This window comes from Acipenser ruthenus, chromosome 24 (assembly GCF_902713425.1).
Source record: "Acipenser ruthenus chromosome 24, fAciRut3.2 maternal haplotype, whole genome shotgun sequence".
In the NCBI taxonomy this organism is placed as follows: domain Eukaryota; kingdom Metazoa; phylum Chordata; class Actinopteri; order Acipenseriformes; family Acipenseridae; genus Acipenser; species Acipenser ruthenus.
In genome coordinates, this window is record NC_081212.1 from 4,099,677 (window position 1) to 4,120,203 (window position 20,527).

The window sequence follows — 20,527 nt, forward strand, 5'->3', positions numbered from 1 at the left end:
GTGGTATTTGAGAGAGACATATATTTTATTAATATAACTACAACCAGGGGTGAAATTCTGCCGGTACTCACTGGTACTCTGTACCGGGACTTATTTTGATGCCGGTACTGGGTACCGGGACTTATTTAATCTGCTTTTCATCCAACGCGGATGCATTCCATCCACTCACACAGTCCACTAGCGCAGCGTTTCTCACATGCGCTTTCATTCAGCACAGTTTGTGCTGCTTGTATTCTGTTTCCTCACACTGCTTCTGTTTCTGTTTGCTGCTATTGGCCACCATTAACGTCAGTTTAATCACTGCATGTTGATTGGCCGAGCTTTCATTCTGATCAGATTTCATTTTGGCATGAGTCACAAATCTCCGCCCATTTAGTGTCAGTGCTCATTCATTGATCAGCAAGAGAAGACCTTAGCAGTGCACCGTGAAAACAGCGGCGTGGATCATTATTATGACGTAATAATTATTTTCTTTAGTGTGGCGGAGAAACTATCTGAAATAATCAAAATGAACATTGCTGCACATGAATTTGAAGGCAAAAAGCCACATCAGTGTTCTCCATAAATTACATAGTTGATAAAATATTGGAAATAATTATCATATCAAGTGATGGCAAGTGATGTGTGGGACAGTAGGGATTAACAATAACATAAAAAAACAGGATCAAAGTGCAGCTTCAGATTTGGTAAGCGAGTCAGAATCGGGATACAGATGTAGGTGTGCTTCATGCTTGCCTGCATGCCTTTAAACATACAGATTAACTGACATGCTGCTCCACAGCTAAAGGGTTAATAAAAACAAAATGTTACAAAGTAAATGCTGAAAATACTTAAACTACCTGCACTATTGTTACCAACTATTACAAAATGTTTTTTTTGCACGCAGGTGCACAGGTTATTACTGTGGGTAAATCTTGTGATCTCCTATGCAAATTGTGCAACGTCTACTCCCCCCACACAAAGAAAATATATTGCAAAATCGAAAGCAAATGTCACCACCTTCCACTTGAATTAAACACTGCCAATGTTCTGTGTTATTTATACTATATCATATGCTCAAGCATTACATTTCAGTTAGATAAAATTCTTAAATCCGTCTTAAATCTGTCTTCAGTCTGTTAAATGAATGTGCGGACTTCTGTGTTTAACACTACTTGTATAGCTTTGAGATATACAAGAACACTTGACAAAACACTGCAGAAAGGTTGTTATTAGTGTGAATAGATATAAAGGGATTGATCATTTACAGCACATTTGTCAGGAAGAAGTTATCTTATCTTTTTCAATATGCCAGCTATACTCTTCAGCATCTTCTTGCATGCACTGTACTTTACCATGTAAGAAACCTTCACTATTTATTACCAAATATGTGTACAGATCAGAAACAACAAAAGCGCACTCTATATAAAGTTTTGCATCTACTATCTCTGTACTGTGTAAATAAATAAACATGTGTCATCAATGCTGTGTCTAAAAATATGAAGGCGGATTATACAAATCATGTAGTCAGTAATAAATAAATAATTGGTGTAACTGATAACTAGTTCTGTATACAGAATGTCTATTTCCACATGTAGTAGCATTCTGAGAACCCAGCTAGCACTGAGTCTAGCCACACCTTTCAGGCATCGCTGTGTAAAAGGAGAGCAAAGCTTCACAACTGTAGAGCTTCAGCCCTCCCAGCACATGATGTAACCTCCCTAATGACTCCACCCTCTACCTGCACAATAAAGAAACACATTTTGCTCCACAGTGCCTGCATACGAGATTTAAACTGGCAATTCAAGGTGCTTTGTTCCAGGCATCACCAATCCTTACACCCACAGCACAGAACAAAAAAAAAGGATAAGCATGTCCGCAGGGTTAGAGATTCTTGGGTTGGCCCTGTGTGTGTTCGGGTGGATAGCTGCCATCATCACCTGTGCACTGCCCATGTGGAGAGTGACCGCTTTCATCGGCAGCAACATTGTGACATCTCAGACCATCTGGGAGGGACTCTGGATGAACTGTGTGGTGCAGAGCACCGGGCAGATGCAGTGCAAGATCTATGACTCCATGCTGGCTCTCCCCCAGGATCTCCAGGCAGCCCGAGCCTTGACCGTCATCTCTATCATTCTGGCACTCTTGGCCATCTTGATCTCCATCGTCGGGGCCAGGTGCACCAACTGCATTGAGGACGAGGGGAGCAAAGCTAAGGTCATGATCATATCGGGAGTCTTGTTCATTATTGCTGGGGTCATGCAGCTTATCCCAGTCTCCTGGTCTGCCAACACCATCGTCAGGGACTTCTACAACCCTTTGCTCACTGATGCCCAAAGAAGGGAGCTTGGCTCCTCTTTGTATAGTGGATGGGCTGCAGCAGTTCTCCTGATCCTAGGCGGGGCCCTTCTCTGCTGCTCCTGTCCACCTCGGGAAAAGAAATATGCCCCATCGAGAATGGCTTATTCTGCTGCCAGATCCAACCCACACAGTGGTTATGACAAGAAAGACTATGTCTAAACCTCAAAACCGGCTTTGCTTTGAAGCTCCTCTATCTGCTGTTATAAAACAAAAAAAATGTGTTTAAATGGACAAATGGAAGAGACTCCGCAATGAAGGTACTGTTTTCTGTTGCTGGTGTTTTTGTGTGTTTTTTTTTTTCAGTCTGTAGCCCCCTGTAGATTTCATAGAGCCCGTGATTTGGGGTGCTCTGAAGATCTACTGGTGTCAAAGGTGGTTTTTTCCACTGGACCTTAATGATCCCTGTTGGAGGTACTGGTTATTGATTTCCCATTTCAATTGGCCAGTATTTGACCATTTTGTGTCGCTTGTTTTTATATTCTAGCAAGGTAGTTGCAAGTATAAATTGTAAAGCTTAGCTACCAGAACCATACCAGTTCTCTGATAATGGTTGTCAAGGAGCGAGTAGGTTCATTTGTCTTTTGTTTTGTTTATTTGTCGCATGTATTTAACAAACAAACAAACAAAAAAAATTACCTGGGTAAAATATTTGAAGAATGTTCTCTTTCAATATTATTGTTTAGTGATTTCTGTGTGCAAATGAACAGCAGCTACATATGAAAAAAAGTGTATTTTACAAAATTAAATAATAATTTACAGTTTTCTTTTGTTATTGATAAACTGATATAATTTCATAGGGGTTAATGTTTCATTGCTGCAGGAACGTGCATGAAATGAAAGGGAAGCCTTAAGATACAAATCATTAAAATAACACCTGAAAATATCCAAAAAGAACGTTTGCTCTGAGGAGAATCCTTTATAAGTGGACAGCATGTTATATGAACTGCATTGAATCACTTTGTAATTCAGTTTGAATATAGAAATACATTCTAAACGGTTTCTTTGTTATTGATAATATGAGTAACAGAGACCCAAACAACACTTCAAATCTGAGGAGGTGTCATTTTACTCTTTGCAGATATTGTGAAGATGCAGAAATTGCCCCAACATTTTAGCATTAAGATTTGAGATTTTCTTTTTTAACTCTCAAAAACTGCAGTGTAATTCACAGTCTAAAGTAACTTTGACAATAGTATGTTTAAACAGAGGACAACGAGACACATCTATAATTTCACCTGAATCTAAGAACCATTGTTTATTGCTCTGTAAAGGAAAGGCACTGCATTATAGATTGATGTTGTTCTTCATTGTTCAATACATTTGTTTGATATTTTCATGAACATGCTATATAGTTTGTGCATTGCTTTTAACTCTAAATGATACATTTCTTTGTTTACAATGAACAGCGTCTCTATTAAAGGGTACATAAGGACCTTTTTATTTTATTGTGTTACATGTTCCCATGTGTTGCTACAACTGTTTACATAAGGTGTGTGTATTGTTTTAATTATTATTATTTTTTTTACATTTTTACCACTTTTTTAAACTTTTAAATTGCATTCCGTGCCTCAAGATGGCTTCCTATATATCCGCATGGACCTCTCAGAACTACATTTCCCATCATCCTCCTGCTCACTGGTAAATCCATCTCAGGTCCTCATGCACCCTTTAAGAGCACATCTTTCTTAGAGTACGGATATATCGCTGGTGAATGAGGATTATGAACCCGCTGTATGCTGTGTGTATTATAATGTCCTGTTGTGTGTATGTACAAAGCCCCATTGTATCTATGTCTTCTCACAAATTGCAGCATTCAGAGATTGGAGAGGATCCTCGTGTGGGAGTTGTCACTGGATGCTAAGGGACTTGTGTGCCTTTGTGTACAGATGGGACTATGTAATGTATCCAATATTTGCCTCGCTTTTCACAAGGAGCGCACCTGCAGCACTGTTTGTTTTAAATAATAATAAAAATATATAATTGACTTGATGTTTTTACTTTCAAATAACTATCATAACAGTGCACATCACACAGCAGCAACACAGTGTCCCACAAGTGTGTTCAGTGTAAAAATAAAACATGAAACATTTAGAAATATGAATTAGACGAATTTGAAATATTGCGCCCGTGTTTATATGCAAATAGGATACGGGGCTCTATTCATCTCAACAGATCATTAAAATTACAAACCGTCCTAGGAATTTTACTGTTTTTGAATTTCTTTTTTTCAAACTGAAACAAAGAACATTCAGGAATTAGACCAATTCAAAATCAACAGAAATTTAAGAAGGAACCTCATTTGTCACCCCCCAGCATGTGAGGATATGAAACCAATTGTTATTCATTTAAACATATGTCGCTTTGAATTGACTTGTTTGGGAACTGAAATCAATTCCCAGAAGTATTCTGGATTATTCCACCTTTGCGGGCACAAAGGCAGACAGACAGGCTTTGAAGGTAATCATTTCTGTGAACCACAGGTGTTATATATACATTTACACACACACACACACACACACACGCTCACACACACACGCACACGCACACACACACACGCACGCACACACACACACACATGCACAGGCACACACACACACACACACACACACACACACACACACACACACACACACGCACACTGCCTGGATACTTTATTCGGTCCAGTCTATTATTCTCCTGCTAATTACTGGTCCCTTAATTACTTTGGAAGGCCAAGCAAATGCTGTAGTTCACTGAAGCATCTTTGTGGCTCAAGTCCACTGAAAAATGCTGCACTTGTACCCTGATGTCGAGGACTATTTACAATAATGCACCCATCCACCACACCTCTCAGTCCCTTGTGGAGTCTGTGCCACGTCATGGATGTGTCCCAATCTAGTATTAGATACAGGGCCTGATAAAGTTGCCAGGCATTTTATATACTGTATATATAATGCTTGAAAGTCTTTACATTCTGTTCTCATGTGGTCATTTCTATTTTTATGAAATGTATGAAGTCAGAAAGTGTATAGATAGGTGTATAGATAGGCTTTTTTAGAAACTGTATCTTGGCTGAGACAAGCCAGAAGCCCCTGCTGAAATATCCAGGGAGCTGCCCATGAATTGTACAGTAATGCTAATTTAAGCATTCAGCTTCTTAACCAAAGGTCAGATTAACAGAATAAACCAAGCGCTTTTCATTTCTCCGGTTTTCATTACCCAGCAATCAGCAAGCAGGCAAGTGCAGCACTTAAAACTCATGCATCTTTGTGACAAGGTATCGCGTCACGTGCGTGGGTAACCACTGACATGCAAGGCAGAGAGACATGGGAGTTGGAGTTGAATCGCAGCTCAGGTGCGCAGGACCTATTCACACACAAAAAGTAAACAAACAGGTCATGTGACACTACCAGCGATGGTAACGCACAGAGGACACATACAGAAGACTGTACTAAAGTCAAAATAAAACACAGTACAAAAACTACAAATAAAAGGTGCCAAACAGGACGAGCGCTAGCCTTACTGAAGGAGGCGTCCCGCTCCAGGAACCTGCTACACTGCATAACCCTCGCTATACATTACTTGGGATCAATATCCCCTAAACTAACCTACTTATGAGCTGGTATTCATACGACGACTCCTGCTGCTTCATACGGTCTTGGCTGGGCATTGCCTTCACAAGCACCGTGTTGCAGTTTAAGGGTTGAGTAGCTGTAGTTCCTGCAGAGCGGACAGTCTCCTCCTGAGTGTATGGAACGCCCCTGTGTGTAGCATGGCGTTGCAGTCGCCCCGAACGATCCCCACCGGATGTTTTTATGCTGACGGACACTCAGTCAAGACCCGCCCACCTGCTGATTGAGGACCGGCACAGCCAATCACTCGCAGCCCTTCCTCTCAACCAAACCAAGTCTCAACCAGCAAGTCTCAGTTGAGTGCCCATCTGTAAACAATCATTTAATCAAACACAACAACTCCAAAAAGCACACAAAACAAACCCGTTTCCACATATAATTTACACCAACACTAATTTCTCCATCATCTTTCAAACCAATATAATCTTGTCAGCTATAATGGAAACGGTATTGGATCACTTTAGCTTACATTCTCTCTCTGCATCCAATAGTCTTAAATTGTCAAATGAAAGGTTTATATAATGAATCACATAAGCAGTAAGAGACAAAGTTGGAATTAAGCTTTTAATTTAATTAAACGGCAAAGCTGTGCATTGCAAATAGATTGCAAGGTGGCTCAGTGCTCTAGCCTTACTCTATTGAGTTTGGAGGTCTCAGCTTGGTCCTCATTGGATAGCCGTATACTATCCTATACCACTAATGACTGGTTTCAGTTATTAGCATGAATATTGGGCTACCTTACCTGTGAAACCAGGTAGACCAAGATTAGTGTTAATCAGTATCTATGAAACCAGCCTTAAATATCACAAATCCACCAGGCAATTCAGCTCAATTAGGTCCAGTTTTCAGTCTGCTTGGGACCTGTCGGTTCTGATGGATGCACCTGCCCTGCAAGGTGTGCTGTGAAATGAGATCAGGAGATTCAGCAAGCAGCTCTAAACAAAGCTTTCAGAAACTGAACTAGTGCAATCCATCACTGAATCATTGAACAATTTTTGTCACACCTTAGGCGTTGGCCCTGGTGTGAAATATTTATTAGCTTCTTGTGACAAATTCCAAACTTCAACCATATCAAATGACTGGTTTACAGTAAACTCACTGCTATCATATGCAGTTTTGTTATACTTAACAAACAAAATTGGACATGTTGTGTATACCATTGCCAGCATTAAATTATTTAGTGGCATATCTATGCCACTTCTATTATACTGTACACCATTAGCTCTGGGGCTTCTCCCTCTCCAGGACAAACACGTCACGGGTTAAATAAGGTTGTTTCACAGCCTTTTAAAATGGAATGCGTCTTCAGAAGTGTATCTTGTTTTGTTAAGACTTCCCATTGGAATCCATTTACAGGAGTGTTTGCAACAGAAATTGCCCCAGTGATCATTTTAAAAAGCTTTTTTATGTTTTTTGTGTTTGAAGGATCACTCATTTGGTGTGCTTAGGTGCTGAAACGCAAACACATGGACACTCAGGAAGTAACCCATAAAAAGTCCCTGGCTTTTAATTTCCTGTGGCAGTTGAAACTAGACTCCTTTTAAAGCAGATGATCCATTTCACTTGGTCGTTCTGTTATGAGTGTTTAAATAATGAAGTAGAGAAACAAATCTTCGTTTTCTTGTAGTAATATCACGGTCAAAACTTCAAAAAGGGCAATCAATAACATTGAAAAAGGTTTTCTGTACCTGTGAGAAATTAAACATACAGGTACTATACTGTATTGCTATGGCAGAAATTATTAAATCCTGCAGATCCCCAAATATGAAACAATATTTTGCAAAAACAAACTTCCCGGTATTAATATAATTTTAATGAGAATGTTTTACAGGCAGGAGCTGTGGCTACTTATTACCGATGTATCCACTCATTGACTCATGTATGATACGCTATCTCCTTACAGTTACTGGTTGATCCCACATGATGCATACTGTACTGTAAATAATGTTTGGAAATGAATGGAGGCAAACACCGCAACACCTTCCTTCACACAGATACTACTGTATTGTGGGCAATGTGTTTTATATACATTATGTCCCAGTGATCATGATCCCTCTGTATTGAGGGAGTTCATTGAGGTCTCAGTAAGAATTGTTAATGAAGAGTTTTCAAAGCAGGCTAAACAGTACACAGAGCTTAAAGAGGTAAAGACAGATTGTGCAGTTGCTCAGGTTTATACGTATCTTATCAGATTCAAGCTACCTGTTCGAGCATCCCAAATCCTCCATGTATTCTGTATGTAAATGGGGTTGGTTTTAATCAAAGTATGTAGGTTCAGAAGAATTGATTCCTCTGGACCTGATTGAGTTTGGTATGAAAATTCTGCACATTTGTTTTTCGGATTCAAAACACAATTACAAAATGATCAATCGTTTGCCTAGAATAGTACTGGCTTCTACTTCAAAACATCCACTCTGTGATCCACTATCAACAATAAACTAGAATTGTGGGTTCACATAGAATTCATCAGAAATATTGACGCTAAATAAATAAAAGGTATTGAGAGTATATAACTCAAATTCCATTTGCTTCTTAAATAAATTTCTAATGCATTTTTTTTAGCAGATGAACCCCTTTGAGTAAACATGCTCTTAGATTTTCTCAGCTGTGGTGGATGATTAACCTCTCGGGTGGTGCAGCTATTTTGGAACACGATCTAAGACAATAGGTCACAACTGTTTCCATAGCAACACAATCCCAAAAGGGGAGTTGCTTGTTTACTTGGTTTTTAGGGTTAAGCGGTTTGTTCTTTAAGTGTGTGCAGAGAAGCGCAGAGCAGCTTCATAATGTGAAACAGGAAATCCAAGACCCTCAGTCGGGGTTGCAAGATAAAACTATAAGACACTTAGTCAAGCAGACAAATGTTTTGGCTAGTGCCTTCTTCATTGTAATGCAGAGTGTAATGTACACTAAAGAAGAAGGCAGCACTGGTCAAAAAAAGACTTTGCTACAAATAAGATCAATTAATGAATGGTCTCCTGCTCCACCAGAACCGTTTAAACACCTTGCGAAACACCTCAAAATAGCGCAACACCTGATTGACAGTACTATGGCAGGTGTTTCTAATAATGTTGTTGATTATAATTCAGCCCCATTTAGCTTCCTCTGGCTTAGTGGGTCACACAACACAAATAGAGAGATAAAAGATTTGGATAAAAGCTGGGAAAGAATGCAAATGATCCAGGATACCGATAGAGAAATACTGACAGACAGGCTCAAATACACACTATTCGTATAGGGACTATTTTACTGTTTGCACCTCGGTTATCCCATTGTAAACCGAATACAATCAAGTGGAATATTATCTAAGTTTCAAATAACCTTTCTTTTCCCACAAAAATACATTTAACCCTTTCATGTATGACATATTGAAAACAGCTGAAAAAAGTAGTTTTTGTCACATAATAAATATATATTTTTTCATTGAAAATGTTTTATTTTTTTATTTTTTATTCATTGTTTTATAAGGGGAGGAATGGCACCCTCATACGAGTCCGTCATGCATCTGCGTCTTCCATATTTCCCCATACAAAGACTAAAAGAGAGTTTTTTTGTATCCGTCCCCATTTGAGGTTGCCATGCATGAAAGGATCATTACAGTTTCCTGTTTTGCTTACAGCACAAATAATTTTAGGGGAATTTCATGACATAACCTGACTGGTATGCCAGTCAACGGACACTAAAATAAAAGCTGTATACTTTAAATGGTACCGCTGTGATGATAACTGGGATCCAAACAGGGCGAAAAAATGACTTGCAGGGATGAATATTGTTCTACCTAATAGCAGGCATACTTCAGATTCCTGGGATATTCACAGTAAAGTGCTATATCTGATTACATTACCTAGACAACAAGCATGAAATATTGAAAACAGGGACCTGCTTAAAGGCTTCTAGCACTGGCACAACATGGCCTGCCCGTGAATGAACCAAAACGGTGAATTATCAAACAATGAAATATCGAGGGAGCTCTGTCTTTTATACCAAAGAATGAAGTCTCTATGGCAGAGTTGCAGACATGAAGAAATTATACGTGGAATGTAATCTTATCGAACCTGGGTCCTGAGACTGGGTTTGTTAAGAGAAAGGTGTTATTGGCTTTACATGCAGAGTGGTATCTTGATTATTCCTTTTCTAATGAATAGGGGAAAACCTTGAACATGTCGACATGAAGAAAACGAGATATCCTCCACAGAATTAGTGTGGTGCAGTATCTAATACATTTACACAGAAACAAGGTCTTTATACACCATTTTAATTTACTACCATATACAAATAAACCTGGTAAACTGGGATTATTAAAGCCAATGGTGATGTCATACATGGCTCAGTCTGAATCACTTTTTTTCCGGTCAGTTGTGCCGACTTCAAAAGAAAGGACTGCAGTGAAAGAGGTCCAGTGAGGGTAAGTTAAAGAGTGTTTCTGCATGAGTGCCCTGCCCAGTGACTGCACCTGGAATCAGCTAAAGAAACTCCTCTTCTCTGTGAGTACTGAACCATGGAAAGCAAGGTCCATGAAGTCAGTTCTCTGAGTGCAGATGGGAGGTTCTAAAGATCAAAAAGAATCCTTGAACTAAGTGTAAGCATTCCGTTGATCTAAATACTGCTGTCTAAATGATTAGAATAGGGCTCTTCCCGGCGTATTACATGTTTTTATAGATAGAAATGCAATAAAGATGCCTAGACTCACCTACACTGTTGCTCTAGTGTAGATATTGGATTTTTATAACCCAGGTGCACAAAGAGCCCCGCTATATTTGTATAGACAGTGGCAGTATTTAGATCTTCTGATGTTAAGATCCATTAAATACACCCTGGTGTGTCTCAAAGTTAAAAAAACAGTTTTCATATATGTCAGAAGCTAACAGTAGTGCTATAGGTAAATCGTATTCAGTATAACAAAAAGACTGTTTGGAAAAAACCTTTTAAAAAAATCAATTAAAAATATAAGTAGCCAGAATACATTCGATGGAAAATACAGAAGGAGCGATTCAAACAGCATGGCGAGTACAGTCCAGATTAAGTACACAGATTTCAGGAATTTGAGGACAAACAAAATGCTGAAGGAGAACCAAATCAATGCTTAAGAAAAACAGAACTGATACTGAAGTAAAAAGAAATTATAAAAGGAGAGAAACTATGTAAAATAAAACATATCTAAAAACAGAGAAGTAGCCCATCCATCCTGCGTGACTGGTATAAAACTATTTTACCTGACACTAAGCTTCAAATTGTATAAACACACAGGACATAAAGTGTGTCTTGATCTCTGTAGTTAGCAAACACACTATAGTTGTTTTTTCATTGACAGGTAACCTTTGCATCTTTTTCATAGGCAATTTAAGGAAAATAGGGAAAATGGTGAGGTTTACTCTCATCCAGCAGTCCATGATCTTCCATGGTGAGGTTTATTCTCATCCAGCAGTCCATGATCTCCCATGGTGAGGTTTATTCTCATCCAGCAGTCCATGATCTCCCATGGTGAGGTTTATTCTCATCCAGCAGTCCATGATCTTCCATGGTGAGGTTTATTCTCATCCAGCAGTCCATGATCTTCCATGGTGAGGTTTATTCTCATCCAGCAGTCCATGATCTTCCATGGTGAGGTTTATTCTCATCCAGCAGTCCATGATCTTCCATGGTGAGGTTTATTCTCATCCAGCAGTCCATGATCTTCCATGGTGAGGTTTATTCTCATCCAGCAGTCCATGATCTTCCATGGTGAGGTTTATTCTCATCCAGCAGTCCATGATCTCCCATGGTGAGGTTTATTCTCATCCAGCAGTCCATGATCTTCCATGGTGAGGTTTATTCTCATCCAGTATTTTTCCATGCTGTGCTCAATGGTGTCAAAATGTTCAATTATTTTCATTAAAATATAGCTAGTTTTGAAGTGCTGTGCCCTGTTCACAAAGATTTCAATCGTTAGGTATTAAGTGGATGTTTTTTTGTTTTTTTTTATGAATGAAATATGGTTTGATATTCATGAATGTTTGTCTATTTTACTTTTTTTTAAATAGTTTAAACAACCCCTCTGTGCTTTCAAAAGGGTTCTCAAGCACATCTCCTCTTAGCTGGTTGAACAGGGTTTTAAACCTCTTAAAAAATACTCAGAGTAGAAAAAAACAACAGCCTATTACTCAATTTACAACATTTTAGAAACTGCACAGCATTGCAAAAGTCACGAAAACTCATATTTGAAAACATATGCTGTTGCTAGAAACAGTCAGCTTTGAAAAACCTGTGATTTTGACAGCTGCCCCATACACTAAAACATACTCTACTGTTTCCCAGTTGGACACTATGAACTAACTGCCATAATGTTCTTAGTGATGATAAATGATCAAAACCTAATCTCTTTTCACAAGAAAGCCATACTGGAACTGGTTCCCTTGATAGCCCAGCAGCTGCAAGCATGCTCACAATCAACTCATACAGATACAAATGCAGATTTTAAAACAACAATGAGAAATATGAACAATTTCCATCTGGGCAGTTATTTGTGGGTTTTGACAGCTACACACTAGCATCGAGCACCTCAAAAAAAGTTTATGGGCCACTCTCTGCTATCGAATGAAACATTCAAACATAATCTAAAAATAATTTCTTGTAAATTATTTCAGAAACAAATAGGTTTGGGGAATCCGGTATGGTTTAAAATGTGAAAATCTGCCTACAGCAGATAATGATCCACACTTTTGAGGTCACTGCTTCTGGTAACATAAGAAATAAACGCTGAAAAAACAAAGTACTATTTTACTGAATTTTTTTATGGTGCTCAAATATAGGTGAAAGTTTTTCCGTTGCTGATCAGACAGCTTTTTTACATCTGCGCTTACAAAAGGATACTCCTCAGACAAAAGAAGAATTCTCCTGGGAAGACTCCTCTGTGCTCTAAACTGCTTGGTGAAACTGGCAGGTCATGTGACCGATACTGGAGCAGGGGAAAGGAGAGGAAGTTGCTAGGCACCTGACCTTATCCGATCACAGGCCATTCCTTGTTTACACAGAGAACAGTGCTAATTCTGCCACTGTTGTCATCGTGTCTGATAGCACACTATTGTAATTGTTTTTTGAAGTTTAATCCCAGGTACTGTATACGCCAGACCTGTTCAAGCCAAACACAACATCTATTTTTTATACAAAAGTACACTAGCGTTAGGAACTGAAGGTAAAGAAAGTTAATCTTACAGGTAATTACAGTTCAGACTCAAAACCCGCTCAAAACACAACTGCGTATTGAATTCCAACCATTGTTATCATTTATTGCTTAATTATTGAAGACATGGAAATATGGAACGTTGACAATTACGGCAAATACAGTATAACTACAGAGTACTGGCATGTGTTATATAGGGTATGAAACTGATACCTCTCTACTATATCAACAGAGTGGTATAGGTTGTTATGAAATGGATTTATTTTTATACAATGTAAACTCGTGGTTTCAATTATACTTAGATTGTCTTGTGAGGAGAAAATAAATGATGAGAAATGTAACATCTGTCTATTATGTGCTTTTGAGAATGCAGAATCCTTAGCCAACAAAACAGCAAGTTTGGTAACAAACTGTTTACTTGTGATAAGCTTCAGGCTATGGTATGTGTGATGTGACATATATATATATATATATATATATATATATATATATATATATATATATATATATATATATATATACAGTGCCTTGCGAAAGTATTCGGCCCCCTTGAACTTTGCGACCTTTTGACACATTTCAGGCTTCAAACATAAAGATATGAAACTGTAATTTTTTGTGAAGAGTCAACAACAAGTGGGACACAATCATGAAGTGGAACGAAATTTATTGGATATTTCAAACTTTTTTAACAAATAAAAAACTGAAAAATTGGGCGTGCAAAATTATTCAGCCCCTTTACTTTCAGTGCAGCAAACTCTCTCCAGAAGTTCAGTGAGGATCTCTGAATGATCCAATGTTGACCTAAATGACTAATGATGATAAATAGAATCCACCTGTGTGTAATCAAGTCTCCGTATAAATGCACCTGCACTGTGATAGTCTCAGAGGTCCGTTTAAAGCGCAGAGAGCATCATGAAGAACAAGGAACACACCAGGCAGGTCCGAGATACTGTTGTGGAGAAGTTTAAAGCCGGATTTGGATACAAAAAGATTTCCCAAGCTTTAAACATCCCAAGGAGCACTGTGCAAGCGATAATATTGTAATGGAAGGAGTATCAGACCACTGCAAATCTACCAAGACCTGGCCGTCCGTCTAAACTTTCAGCTCATACAAGGAGAAGACTGATCAGAGATGCAGCCAAGAGGCCCATGATCACTCTGGATGAACTGCAGAGATCTACAGCTGAGGTGGGAGACTCTGTCCATAGGACAACAATCAGTCGTATACTGCACAAATCTGGCCTTTATGGAAGAGTGGCAAGAAGAAAGCCATTTCTTAAAGATATCCATAAAAAGTGTCGTTTACAGTTTGCCACAAGCCACCTGGGAGACACACCAAACATGTGGAAGAAGGTGCTCTGGTCAGATGAAACCAAAATCGAACTTTTTGGCAACAACGCAAAACGTTATGTTTGGCGTAAAAGCAACACAGCTCATCACCCTGAACACACCATCCCCACTGTCAAACATGGTGGTGGCAGCATCATGGTTTGGGCCTGCTTTTCTTCAGCAGTGACAGGGAAGATGGTTAAAATTGATGGGAAGATGGATGGAGCCAAATACAGGACCATTCTGGAAGAAAACCTGATGGAGTCTGCAAAAGACCTGAGACTGGGACGGAGATTTGTCTTCCAACAAGACAATGATCCAAAACATAAAGCAAAATCTACAATGGAATGGTTCACAAATAAACATATCCAGGTGTTAGAATGGCCAAGTCAAAGTCCAGACCTGAATCCAATCGAGAATCTGTGGAAAGAACTGAAAACTGCTGTTCACAAATGCTCTCCATCCAACCTCACTGAGCTCGAGCTGTTTTGCAAGGAGGAATGGGCAAAAAGTTCAGTCTCTCGATGTGCAAAACTGATAGAGACATACCCCAAGCGACTTACAGCTGTAATCGCAGCAAAAGGTGGCGCTACAAAGTATTAACTTAAGGGGGCTGAATAATTTTGCACGCCCAATTTTTCAGTTTTTTATTTGTTAAAAAAGTTTGAAATATCCAATAAATTTCGTTCCACTTCATGATTGTGTCCCACTTGTTGTTGATTCTTCACAAAAAATTACAGTTTCATATCTTTATGTTTAAAGCCTGAAATGTGGCAAAAGGTCGCAAAGTTCAAGGGGGCCGAATACTTTCGCAAGGCACTGTATATATATATATATATACACACCTCCAATGTTTTGATTCAAACACATGCTCCCTTCAGAAAGATATGTACAACATATCAAAACGTTGGGTAACTGGCTCTTTGAGCTAATTATATATACATATAGCTTAGAATATTTTTTTTATATTATTTTATTTATTCTTTGCTCTATCTTGCATTCATTCACTCATGCACTATTCTAAATTATTCCCGCGTTGCTGAGCAGATGCGGATCTTGAGTCATGGAATTAACACCTAGTTTATGCAGATCTGTAACCTTCGTTTTCTTGTTTACCAAGATTTTTACAAGTTGTTCAAATGTTGACTGGATTGCTTATTAGACAGCTCCCAAAGTCCACAGTAAACGCAGAACTTGTAAATCTTCCAGCATTCCAGCAAGCCTTAAACACACAACAAAGCTGAGTCACTCACGTTGTACTACGACACATTTAAGGATTATGCAAACCAGGGGTTAGAACTCTGACTTTCACCTTATCAGTCGTTAACACCGAAACCAGAATATACAATCCACGCAAAGCCAGCAAGCCAACGAGATGCTTGGTAGATGAAACTAGCATGCAGTGTTAAAACAGTTGCTAAACTAAATCCATTGTGTGTAACATACAGATCAGGTCAGCGTGGTTCTCGGTACCCACAGATTAGGGAGTGTTCCACAAGGTCCCAATGACAAGTCCATTGCTGAGTTATCAAAACTAGGATGACTGTGCATATCTGATGCAGTATTCATAAAGCCTTGGAGTTTCATTATGAATGTGTTTTGGAAGTTTTTAAAAGACTATCTGTTGTGTATAATGTGTGTTTAACAAAGCAAGATAAAATAGAAAAACCTCCCTCTGCACACATATTCGGAAACCAAAGAATCTTGAAAACTTGCAAAGCTCCATAGTTAGGGCACTACTGATAACAGATTTAAAACAAATTAAAGGAAATGGCCCTTGAAACGCTGGTATTTTTAGTGTAGCTATCAATAATCTGCCCATTTTGTTTGCCACTTAAAGAGGAAGTAGCGGGGTTCCAAAAAATATAGCGTTACACGTCCCCAGGTGTTGCTACAACTGTTTAAATAACATACCTGTCATTTTTCTTTTCATTGTTAACATCCTGACAACTTTTTACACTTATACATTTAAAGTCTGTTTCAAAGCTCTTTTCAAAATGTCCACTCTAGTGCACTGATAGTGTAAGGATTATTGCCCACATTGTCAAACAGGTAACACAGCAAAAGCGATCCCTGTGGTACGGAACAGGAAAGCCAGAGCACTTGTTTTTTTTTTTTGTTTTTTCTTCCTGCATTGATTTAGAGGACAGGTCTCAAACCCAATGCACTACAGCGGTCATTCTGAAAGAGCTTCATTCTTTGTTCTTTAGCCTCCCTCAGATTCCTGAACTCGGAATTAGACTAAACACTACAAGCCAATATAAACTAACCAGGCTTATTTCTGCAGTTAGCCCCCTGATTTATGGTCCGTTTGTTGGTCTACTGATAAGTCTGGAAATAGTTGTAGATTAGTCAGTGAGTCGACACTCAAACACAATGTTCCAGTGCTGACAGAATCAGGGCAGATCCAACCAAGCATTTAACTGACGTGCTGGAAGAAACACAAAGAGAGGAATTAGAGAACGGCATCGACCCAAATCCGGCCCCCAATCCCGCATGCGCAGAGGCAGGGTCATTCTTATTACCCAAAGGTTAACAAGCTAATAACAACAAAGACGTAGCAGGGATGGAAATAAGACTCCCATGGCATAGCAATTTGATCCATCCCTGTTTTTTACGGGGAGTTTAATAAGATGGCCTGTCTCCTCTCTGGCCAGTCTCAACTTGATTTACCATATAAAAAAATATTTCAGTTCACTAATAAACATATAAATACAAAACACTGTGTACAGTTCATGGCAATAACCCTGCGTGTCCGCCTGACTCACTGCAGTTTTACAGCTTTGACTGTGTTGCCAGCAGCTACAGCACAACATCATATCAAACAGAATCATATTATTATTATTATTGTTTGTTTATTTAGCAGACGCCTTTATCCAAGGCGACTTACAGAGACTAGGGTGTGTGAACTATGCATCAGCTGCAGAGTCACTTACAACTATGTCTCACCCGAAAGACGGAGCACAAGGAGGTTAAGTGACTTGCTCAGGGTCACACAATGAGTCAGTGGCTGAGGTGGGATTTGAACCGGGGACCTCCTGGTTACAAGCCCTTATTGATATAGTATGCGTCCTACCATTGCCTTTACAAGTCGTAAAGTGGCCAAGAATGAAGAGGTTTGTACAAGACTGTGATCACAAAAGCAAGACATTTTGACCTGAGTTCATCATTGGCAATCACAAGTCTCTATTGGAGTTAGGAGAGTTAAGTGCAGGGCTCTTGACCTTTATAAAATTAGCCTTTGGCAATTTCCTGTTCTTCTTTATGTTCATCTGTATGTTGTCTGCTAGCAATGTGGGACCTGTTTTAGTTTAGGTTGTGATTGAAATAACTGTATCACACATTTCAGGGAGGAAACCTACTGTGATAAGTGCCGTTCTGAATCAAAAACAAAATCCAACCTGCAGTATTTAAACTACTTCACCTGATCTGTGTTTAATGCAAAGGTAATTATTATCTGAAATGAATAAGACAAGTGAACTCTATGCTGGCCGTTCTCCGAGCGTGGCCAGCAAAATCTATCCTGGCTATTACTACAGGTATGCAGGTGCGTTGTATAAATATCCTTGTTGAAAATTCCAGCACCGCCTTCACAGTGGCTTGCAATCTGTTACAGGTTTCAGCCCGGTTTCTATGCTGTTCACATGATAAAAGCCACCATCACAGTTGGCACTGATTGGTACTTTGCATTAACAATCCCAATCCGTAATATGCCCCCATACCTTCGTTTGCCAGCTGTATTTTGAGGTTTGTTTTTAACAGCCATTGCTTTCAGCCACAGTCTGGTGCTATGACTACAGAAGCCAGCGGAGCAGAGAGTTCTGTTTATATACATGCATGGGCATGCATAGGAGGCTGTGTGGTCGAGTGGTTAAAGAAACGGGCTTGTAACCAGGAGGTCCCCGGTTCAAATCCCACCTCAGCCACGGACTCACTGTGTGACCCTGAGCAAGTCACTTAACCTCCTTGTGCTCCGTCTTTCAGGTGAGATGTAATTGTAAGTGACTCTGCAGCTGATGCATAGTTCACACACCCTAGTCTCTGTAAGTCGCCTTGGATAAAGGCGTCTGTTAAATAAACAAATAATAATGGGCACTCAGCCACTCACTGAACCTCAAGCAAACTATATTAAGGTCAAATGTTAAAGTTAGGAAAATGTATGGCCCTTTATTCAGTTGAAGGCCAGTCCAAATACTGTATATATATAGCAGTATGTCATTTAATATGTTAAGGTAACATTATGCAGCAGGTTTAATTCGACTTTATGAAGATAAATTAGATCATTCTATAGGGTGATGCAAAACTTTTGGCCAGAGCTGTACCATTTCAGTTCTATTAAAGCAGGGGTTCCCAGACTGGGGGCCAGGGACCCCTGGGGGGGCGATACGATAGTTTCAGGGGGGCCGCAGCACATACAAACATTTTCTTACCCAAATGACCCTGACAAAGTAAGGTTCCCCAGACAGGGGGATCAATTCATGTACACAAACGCTGCTGTTAAGCGCTAAGGATTATACTGAATTTCATTGAGGTCAGCTCATGCCCCGCGCTAACAGCATGTACCATTATACAATAAAAGGTGGGGTTGTAAGGAGAACAAAATAGGCAATTATATTAATACAAGTTCTTCATGTATTTTCTTCCCCTTAAAAAATAAAACAAAGCACACTGCTCCCGCTTTCCGTTCCAGGCAGGTTTATGATGTATTTGCAATCAGACGGTGTACAACAGAGTACAGTAACTATGGAACAGTTTCTCAAACATTCAGAGAAATGACACTGAACATAACGAAAGCAGTAGCACTTCTACTGGAAGAAACTAACAACCTCGCTCACTAAACTGATCTGAATTTCGAATGGGGGGGTCCAGTCATAAGGGGAAGGGGCTTTGAACCAAGAAAGCTTGCACTAACATACACACAGAACATCTACATTCTGCCAAGTTTGAAGTTTCCTTGGACTGATTATGTAGCAGATATAATCAAATACTGAACAGACAAGCATACCTTATGTGATTACAGAGAAGTAGTTTGAGACTGTTATTAATATTCTGGATTCTCAAGATTTGAGTTAAGATATTAATAAAAGTATGTTTTAAAAATACCAGATCAGATATAACTTGTATAAACAAATCTTGGCAAAGATTAGTATTTGGCAAACGAGTGAAACAAACTGGTACACAGTAAACTATAACCACTCTGCAAACTATATAATCATGCTGATCTCCAGTTCTGTAAAATGCAGAACAATGTTTTCCTAGCTCAAACACTCTAATCTGCTATGAAAATACCACAGACCATTAGTTTGCAATTAGTGTCTGTGCTGTACTGGGATTTATTGAGCTATATTGGGATATAGTAAAACGCTTTGTCTACTTGATTATTTGATCTACTTGATTAATTCAAATCTATTATTAAATACAAGCACCAAATAAAAAAAACAAACGGTGCCATTTCTTCTGGGGAAAAAAGGTCTAAACATGTGGATTTAAAGATGGGCTTTTGTCCACTTTGTAGTTTATAGGCTAGGGCAGTTTGTTAAGATTTACATATGTAAAATAGAATATGGAAAGCAGACAGACACACTTCTAAACAGTGCAGCATGCCTGGGCACTTGCATAGCTACTAGGCTGTTGAAGCCTACAGTGGATCATGTGCATGATTTAAGGAGGTTTTTGAAAATTGTTTTACAGTAGAGATTTTACGATTACTTAGTCACTGAAATGGCCGGACATCCCAGACCCAATTTCACCTTATTTCCACATGAACAGGTGGCTTGTCTCATTAAAGCAAGGTCCTATTTCTGTTAAGACACGATAATACACCTGTGTCCTCAAAAACGTTGATGTTGAGTTTATATGTGCTAAGCGTTCAATGTAGCCTCAATATTGATGGAAATATTTTATTATCCTATTCAACCATAAGAAATTAAAAATGAGAACCATATTTTTTTATGTTTATGTATATTAGATAATGGCATTATATTAGATTTGTGTCTGTTCTTTATATATATATAACATTATTTAATATAGTTCATAACAGGATAATAAAAGGTAGGCAGGCTTATACAGATCCTTTTTGAATAATTGT

The 20,527-nt window shown here is 38.9% G+C and overlaps 2 protein-coding genes across 3 annotated transcripts in view; one reads left to right on the forward strand and one right to left on the reverse strand.

The window, feature by feature from the left end:
* The window catches only part of LOC117429107 (claudin-4-like), a 74,327-nt gene that overhangs the window by 52,227 nt on the left and 1,573 nt on the right, over positions 1-20,527 (reverse strand). The gene's annotated exons all lie outside the window — the stretch shown is intronic.
* LOC117964196 (claudin-3-like) lies at positions 1,747-4,324 on the forward strand. Its single transcript, XM_034906945.2, has one exon. The coding sequence runs from the start codon at positions 1,852-1,854 to the stop codon at positions 2,497-2,499; it is 648 nt and encodes a 215-aa protein (XP_034762836.1). The 5' UTR covers positions 1,747-1,851; the 3' UTR covers positions 2,500-4,324.

Excerpts from the sequence above, each read along its gene's own strand:
- LOC117964196 (XM_034906945.2), top strand. The coding sequence starts at position 1,852 with ATGTCCGCAGGGTTAGAGATTCTTGGGTTGGCCCTGTGTGTGTTCGGG.